The 8,470-nt window shown below is 39.0% G+C and overlaps 1 protein-coding gene and 1 pseudogene across 1 annotated transcript; both read left to right on the top strand.

Moving 5' to 3' along the window:
* Positions 1 to 239: 239 nt before the first annotated feature.
* Positions 240 to 3,422, top strand: LOC134282996 (acetyl-CoA carboxylase 1-like). Its single transcript, XM_062765419.1, has 4 exons — positions 240 to 254; positions 887 to 1,060; positions 1,482 to 1,615; positions 2,886 to 3,422. The coding sequence occupies exons 1-4, from the start codon at positions 240 to 242 to the stop codon at positions 2,998 to 3,000; spliced, it is 438 nt and encodes a 145-aa protein (XP_062621403.1). The 3' UTR covers positions 3,001 to 3,422.
* A 2,682-nt stretch (positions 3,423 to 6,104) lies between these two features.
* LOC134282995 (acetyl-CoA carboxylase 1-like) lies at positions 6,105 to 8,006 on the top strand (annotated as a pseudogene).
* The last annotated feature ends 464 nt before the right edge of the window (positions 8,007 to 8,470 follow it).

Raw genomic sequence — 8,470 nt, 5'->3', positions numbered from 1 at the left:
TTTATTTCATATTAGTTTCAATCTAAGGAGATAGTTTCAGGAAACTTGAAACATGCCCTGGTAAGTCTACATGTACTTCAAAATTGTCAATTTTACGGAAAGGGGGGGGGGGGCATTTTGTGCAGGTGTTCACAGTTCTCCTATCTAAGAACATATTTACATGTATTAATGCTCTTGGAAATGGGATGTGAATATTTTTACATGACACTTTTCCTAGATATGGACTAATTTTACTGTAAATGACATCAAAACAGGTAGAAAGGAACATTTCTTTTCTATATGAACTTAATGAAATGTGCATGTGTTCCTTGAAATACGGAAATTTTGCAAATTTTGGGTAATTTTTCATCAGCTTTTAAAAAAAAAAATTTAGGTGTCCCATAAATATTTTAATGTGTTTAAACTAACTTATGTACCATCTATACAATGCACTGTTTCCTGAATTTCAAATCAGTGTGCAAAGTATTAAAAAATCGCTTTGAAAAAGGGTCTAAAATGGCAATTTTCTCAATTTGGCAAAATGCCAAAATCCCCAAAGCTAAGCGTTGTTAAGCCATTATGTAGAATTACAGTTTTAAAAAATTATGTTGTTATACTAGAGAGGAATAATGGTAGTTTTGAAACAAAAGTAGATTTTCCCATTCTCTTGTTTCTTTTAAGCTCATTTTTATTCAGTAAAACCTACAAAATCACGTTTTTTGGTCAAATTTTAGGAAGAATTTTCAGGGGAAACAATAGGTGCCGTTACCATGGCAACGAGACATTTTTTGAAATAAAAAACTATAAAACCATTAATGATATGACAATGTGAGTACACACAAAAAGTTTCATAGAAATTGAAAATGTAGCGTGGCCAAGCATTTTTGATATTGTTTGATAATTACAGAGAATTGATATTAAATGGCAGAAGAGCCGTGAGTTTTTCTACTGGCACCTGAAGAGGAGGTTGTTGGAGAGGCAGCTGAAGAAGAAGATGAAGCAGTTCACACAGAACGTCGGGGAGGGGGAGCTCAACTCCATGTTACATCGTTGGTTTGTGGAGGACAGGGGCACTGTCAATGTAAGTAGATATGTCGTACCAGTCCTATTTATAGTTATTTTACAAGTAAAATTAGTGGTACAAGTAATATGAATTTCATTGACTTTTTTCATAATTTATGAATTGACATATATATTTTTGGCAGTCCAAACACTATGTTTTTTAAGAAAAAAGTACAAGAAACATATTTTGTTATAAGTAAACTTAACATTTTGAAAAGTTTGTATCATTGAACAAGTAACTTGTGTCTGTTTCCTAGAACTTGTATATTGTTGGCTTGGCATACAGTGTAGATTTTGTTAAATCATATTGCCATGCATATGTTTTATTAACACTTCTTAAATAAAAAGCTGTAGGTAAGAAAATAGCTTTGGGTAGTTGTCAATGCACTATGAGGGTTTTATGGCTGAGATTATCTCCTGACCAATCACTGATACTGTAGGCTTACCTATGGGAGGATGACAAAGCTATGGTGGAGTGGTTAACGGAACAAATCCGTGAGGACAGTATTGACAACGCTGTATCAGACAACATCAGATGTCTACAGAGAGAGCACGTCCTACAACAAGTCAGGAGGTAGGTATCAGATGTCTACAGAGGGAGCACGTCCTACAACAAGTCAGGAGGTAGGTATCAGATGTCTACAGAGGGAGCACGTCCTACAACAAGTCAGGAGGTAGGTATCAGATGTTTACAGAGAGAGCACGTCCTACAACAAGTCAGGAGGTAAGTATCAGATGTCTACAGAGGGAGCACGTCCTACAACAAGTCAGGAGGTAGGTATCGGATGTCTACAGAGGAAGCACGTCCTACAACAAGTCAGGAGGTAGGTATCAGACAATATCAGAAGTCTACAGAGGGAACACGTCCTACAACAAGTCAGGAGGTAGGTATCAGATGTCTACAGAGGGAGCATGTCCTACAACAAGTCGGGAGGTAGGTATCAGACAACATCAGATGTCTACAGAAGGAGCAAGTCCTACAACAAGTCAGGAGGTAGGTATCAGACAACATCAGATGTCTACAGAGGGAGCACGTCCTACAACAAGTCAGGAGGTAGGTATCAGATGTCTACAGAGGGAGCACATCCTACAACAAGTCAGGAGGTAGGTATCAGATGTCTACAGAGGGAGCACGTCCTACAACAAGTCAGGAGGTAGGTATCAGATGTCTACAGAGGGAGCACGTCCTACAACAAGTCAGGAGGTAGGTATTAGATGTTTACAGAGGGAGCATGTCCTACAACAAGTCAGGAGGTAGGTATCAGACAACATCAGATGTCTACAGAGGGAGCACGTCCTACAACAAGTCAGGAGGTAGGTATCAGATGTCTACAGAGGGAGCATGTTCTACAACAAGTCAGGAGGTAGGTATCAGATGTCTACAGAGGGAGCACGTCCTACAACAAGTCAGGAGGTAGGTATCAGACAACATCAGATGTCTACAGAGGGAGCACATCCTACAACAAGTCAGGAGGTAGGTATCAGATGTCTACAGAGGGAGCACATCCTACATAATTGATCATAATATATCACCTAATGGCTCAACTAGAGTTTGATAGCATTATTTTATTTTTTCATGTAGAGATGAAGAACAGCATGCTAACAATATTAGGAACCAGACTGTCTGACTGAAAGGCTTTACATGATAATATTTATATATCAGTTTAATTAACCATAATTTATTGCTTGGTTGCACAGTCTAGAAATTCTGAAAGTTGTCTTCTTCTCAGTGTGAATTAAACTTAGCTTAAATATCAGGTTTTGACATATGATTTTCAGATTGTCTCCCTTTAATTGATAAAATAATGCTCTAATCTTACTTTAAAATTTGCTACTGTTTTCAGTTTGATACAAAACAATCCAGAGGTTGCCATGGATTCCATCGTCCACATCACACAGCACATGACCTCAAGTCAAAGGTCAGAGGTCTCCAGAATTCTGGCCAACATGGACACGTGACCAGAGTGGACAATTAGAATCAACAGTGACTGTATTTAAAAACATACCTATTTAACAAATCATATGAAATCATTAGGTGCAATTTGCAATTGGATCAAATTTGCATAAAATTGCATTATATGAAATCCATATCTGTCATTCATAATGACTTAATTGTTAGAATTGTTCATGAATTAGTTTTGTAATTCAATTCAGTATTATATGTGAAACATTACCAGGGTTTGTAATTATTTTTGTACTAATTTGTACTAATTTATTATTACTCTACCTATGATTAATATCATATATAGTGCTCACCTTTAAACAAAGTTGTGTATATTCTGAATATTAATTTATTGACTGTAGAACAAATTGTCCATTTGTGTGCATTGAATTTCTGAAAATGTAATTTGATATATGGAACACAAATTTAATAATTGGATGTAAAAGTAATATTGCTTCACCTAGCCATGTGGTGAATTTTAATAAAAAGATATAAATAATTGCATTTTTTTTGTTTCCTTTCATATTTAAGGAAGAAAATGTTGTAGGAAATAACTATTTAGTTTTTTCCTCACTTAAAACAGATGGTTAATTAGAGATATACGATATAATCTTTCTGATGTCTGTACTAATATAGACAGGATATGTAACGACAATTTGTCTTTTCCATTTCATTTTAGCTACACAAATAATAAAGAGGGAATTTAAAACTTTTAGAATTAGATAAAGGCTGGTAGTATACAGTGGTAGAAGGAGGGGGCTGAACCCCCTTGTGTTCCTGAATATATTTATCTTTTGATATAGAAGTTTTCATTTTGATGCTCTGATTGGCTGCTTCACTTTTTTGTTGCCACCATCCCTTTGAAAAAAGGGGTTTTGAGTTTTAAATGTTTTGTTTCTTATTATTTTTAGCTCCACTGGTTGAAAACCAGATGAGCTTATGCGATAGTAAGGTGTCCGTCTGTCCCTCACCCAATTAAATCCGTTGTTACAGTCCTGTACAGTGATTGGTTGTTGCTACTGTCTATATTATCAACTAAGTGTTCTTTGATACAAGACTTCATCTCTTATAATACTAAGAAATACAAGAAGCAGTGAAATACAAAGTTCCAAAATGAAAACAGTAAGGTAAAATTTTATTTCGAAACATCAAAGCTTTCATTAGAATGTTGAATGTCATCTTTTAAATTCAGAAGGTAACACATAACTGCCCTACCCCCCTCCCTTTTCCATTCCCAGCGTGCAAATCCCCCACACCATGCATACACAAGAAATGCAGCCAGATTTTTACCATGCATTAGATTCCTCACTCTCTTGATCAGAACAAAAGAATGAAATCTAAGAATATAAGTGCCTCAGATGCTGAAGTCGAATTTTCTCGAACCTTGCGCAGTGAAGTAACCCTTGGACTTCCGGTCCACGGACTGTTTTTTATGTGAATGTTACCGGTACACTTAAATGACTGAATAAAAAAAATCTTAAGCTCATCCCTCTGTTGAATGAATATTGTCGAACTTCTGTACATACAGTGACTAAGGACTGTACACTTAAAGTCTGTATTCACAATTATAAACCAAGGTCGTCTTGACTCGGGCATCTGGATCCCTGCCTTAAAGGCCCCTAGGGTTGGCAAGACAGCTATTGTGTGGGGCAGGGTGTTCCACAGCTGGATGGCTGTATTGTGTGTGGCAAGGTGTTCCACAGGGGGATGGCCGTATTGTGTGTGGCAGGTTGTTCCACAGGCAGATGGCCGTATTGTGTGTGGCAGGGTGTTTCACAGGCGGATAGCCGTATTGTGTGTGGCAGGGTGTTTCACAGGCGGATGGCCGTATTGTGTGTGGCAGGGTGTTTCACAGGCGGATAGCCGTATTGTGTGTGGCAGGGTGTTCCACAGGCGGATGTCCGTATTGTGTGTGGCAGGGTGTTCCACAGGCGGATGGCTGTATTGTGTGTGGCAGGGTATTCCACAGGTGGATGGCCGTATTGTGTGTAGCAGGGTGTTCCACAGGGGGATGGCCGTATTGTGTGTGGCAGGGTGTTCCACAGGGGGATGGCTGTATTGTGTATGGCAGGGTGTTCCACAGGTGGATGGCCGTATTGTGTGTAGCAGGGTGTTCCACAGGCGGATGGCCGTATTGTGTGTAGCAGGGTGTTCCACAGGGGGATGGCCGTATTGTGTGTGGCAGGGTGTTCCACAGGGGGATGGCCGTATTGTGTGTGGCAGGGTGTTCCACAGGGGGATGGCTGTATTGTGTGTGGCAGGGTGTTCCACAGGCGGATGTCCGTATTGTGTGTGGCAGGGTGTTCCACAGGCGGATGTCTGTATTGTGTGTGGCAGGGTATTCCACAGGCGGATGGCCGTATTGTGTGTGGCAGGGTGTTCCACAGGGGGATGGCCGTATTGTGTGTGGCAGGGTGTTCCACAGGCGGATGGCCGTATTGTGTGTGGCAGGGTGTTCCACAGGGGGATGGCCGTATTGTGTATGGCAGGGTGTTCCACAGGCGGATGGCCGTATTGTGTGTGGCAGGGTGTTCCACAGGTGGATGGCCGTATTGTGTGTGGCAGGGTGTTCCACAGGGGGATGGCTGTATTGTGTATGGCAGGGTGTTCCACAGGGGGATGGCCGTATTGTGTGTGGCAGGGTATTCCACAGGCGGGTCTTGATCCGGGAGTGCTGCACACGATGAATCTAGATCTCATGAAATATACAGTACAAAATAAAACATTTAACTAGTTTACTCAGATTGTTGATTTATGTTGTTGTTCTGTATTATAATAATAATTTGGCGGTACATGTATTAAAACATGCATTACCGGTAAAATAAATACCCTCTCTTCTGTTTTGCAGGCTGTTTGGGCGGGCTTGGGTCATGCTTCAGAGAATCCAAAGTTACCAGTACTTCTCCATAAAAACGGAAACATATTTATTGGTAAAGTTAATAAATTTTAAGACACTCTCTCAGGTATCAATGTTTGTAGACACTTTATCTATTTTGCAGAAATAATTTAAAAATATATTTTATAAAGAAAAACTTCTTTTTACTAACCGATAAGGTCATATCTGTATGAGGCATTATCTTGGTGTAGCCTGTTTCACATAAGGTTATCTGCTCTTGTTTTTTGAACAGGTCCACCAGAGGGAGCTATGTGGGCCCTGGGGGACAAGATTGCCTCCTCCATTGTAGCCCAGACAGCAAAAGTCCCCACCATGCCATGGAGTGGATCAGGTATTTTATAAAATTTATCAGTGTTCACTGTTGATTTTATTACAAATAAATAATTAATGGGAAAACAAAATCATTTTCTAAAGGCAGTATAAAAAATGTAAGTTTATTGAAATATATTTAACATAATTCTGAAAAATCATTACATGTATTTCTCTTTGTCATGATATTAAAGGATTCATGTCATTCATAAAATGATAAATATTGAAGCACAGCATGTCAATGTTCATCTCTTCAATCACAAAAACAAACTCCATGAAACAGTCTTTCTTCCCTAAGCCATAAAAATTGGACCCCATAAAGATAACTTAACTGAACATTTTCATTCCAGGCTTGACCCTGAACTACTCTTAGAGTGACAATAAGCCTGTGAATGTGCCCCAGGACCTCTACAGGAAGGGGTGTGTCACCGACGTGGACGAGGGTCTGAAATCGGCCAATAAGATCGGGTTTCCTGTCATGATCAAAGCCTCGGAGGGAGGTGGAGGGAAGGGCATCAGGAAGGCAGAGAATGCTGACGACTTCCCTAATCTCTTCAGACAGGTATGGAATTGAAAGAAATTTTGGTCTTAAAGTGTAAAGACATATAAAATGGCCAAAATTTTTGTGCAAAGATAAAGAGAGATACCAAATATTAAGTGGTAATTATAATGAGATGCACATTTATAGGGTTTATTCCACAAAAAAATGGTGTAAATATATTTTTAGTAAGAGAGAGTTTTAGTAGTATTATAATGTAAAGAGATATAGCGATAACGTCTAGAAAGAATGATTTGTTAGCCTATGGATATTAAATATTAGCCATCTCGGAACCCTCAATGGAAATGCTAAATTGAATTCTCAATTTTAATAATTCTGCTTATATAGAAAATCAGAAATACGCACATTTTGTTTCCAACAGAATTTACAATTTTGAGTTTCAATTCTAATCTTTTATCAGCAAGTTCTTAATTTATGATTGATTTAAAAGAGGAATCCTGTGTTCTATATATAGGTTCAGGCTGAGGTTCCGGGATCCCCCATCTTCATCATGAAGCTGGCGACCCACGCGCGTCACCTGGAGGTCCAGATCCTGGCCGATAACTACGGTAACGCCATCTCCCTGTTTGGGAGGGACTGCTCCATCCAGAGGAGGCATCAAAAGATCATTGAGGAGGCGCCTGCCTCTATAGCCAAACCAGAGGTGTTCGAAAAGATGGAACAGGTAGGTTAGAGCTTGGGGGTTACTGTGGTAAAAGTCTGTTTAACTATAAACTATTTCAAGACTTTGTGTGTAAAGCAAACTAAAGTATTCTTCCTCACAGCAAAGAGAAGACTTCTTTTTAAGTATTTTCAAAATACAGTCAAACTTTAATACCAATATTACGAAATATCAATATGTCAAAGTGATTTAAAAGTCTACATCAAGCACTAATTCTTAAAAATATTTCACCCCTGTATCTCACATCCTTATGTACTCTTACATTATATCTCAATCCACTTGAGTTTGAGATAGCAAAGGCCGACAGTCAATGATCTCTAAGACATTGAGCAAGAGAAAAATCATTGCCTGAGAAATTAACATTATAGCTATTAATCAGTGTATCATATTATCTCTCCAGGCTGCGGTGACTCTGGCTAAGATGGTGCGGTACGTCAGTGCCGGTACGGTGGAGTACCTAGTATATAACGAGGAGACGGAGACGTTCCACTTCCTGGAACTCAATCCACGTCTACAGGTGGAACATCCGTGTACAGAGATGGTGGCAGACATTAACTTACCGGCCGCACAGTTACAGGTACAGGGAAAAAAAATGTAGGATAGATTGTTGTCAGGATTGCTGATTTTTATCTCTACTGGTCAGAAACCAAAAGAGCTTATGCAATAGTAATGCATCCGGCATATCCGTCCGTCTGTCAGTCTCTGTCTGTCTGTAAACAATTTTTCAAAATGCTACTCCTCCTACAGTTTTGGTCTGATTTCAATATAACTTGGCACACAAGTAGACTATACTAAGTTACATAATTCTATTCATCAGTTTTTGATTTCAATTAATGGTGTTGCCGTGGTTACTAAAAAAATTCTGTGTATCAGTTTTTGATTTCAATCAACGGTGTTGCCGTGGTTACTAAAAAAAGAAATTTCCATAAAAAACATACAAAATTCTACTCCTACAGTTTTGGCCCGATTTCAGTATAACTTGGCACAAAAGTAGACTACACTAGGATACATAATTTTGTATATCGTTTTTTTATTTCGATGAACGGTGTTGCCGTCATTACT

Source organism: Saccostrea cucullata, unplaced genomic scaffold (assembly GCF_032062105.1).
Source record: "Saccostrea cucullata isolate Sc308-1 unplaced genomic scaffold, CSIRO_AGI_Scuc_v1 ctg1144, whole genome shotgun sequence".
NCBI classification, from domain to species: domain Eukaryota; kingdom Metazoa; phylum Mollusca; class Bivalvia; order Ostreida; family Ostreidae; genus Saccostrea; species Saccostrea cuccullata.
This window is presented reverse-complemented; position numbering and strand designations above follow the sequence as displayed.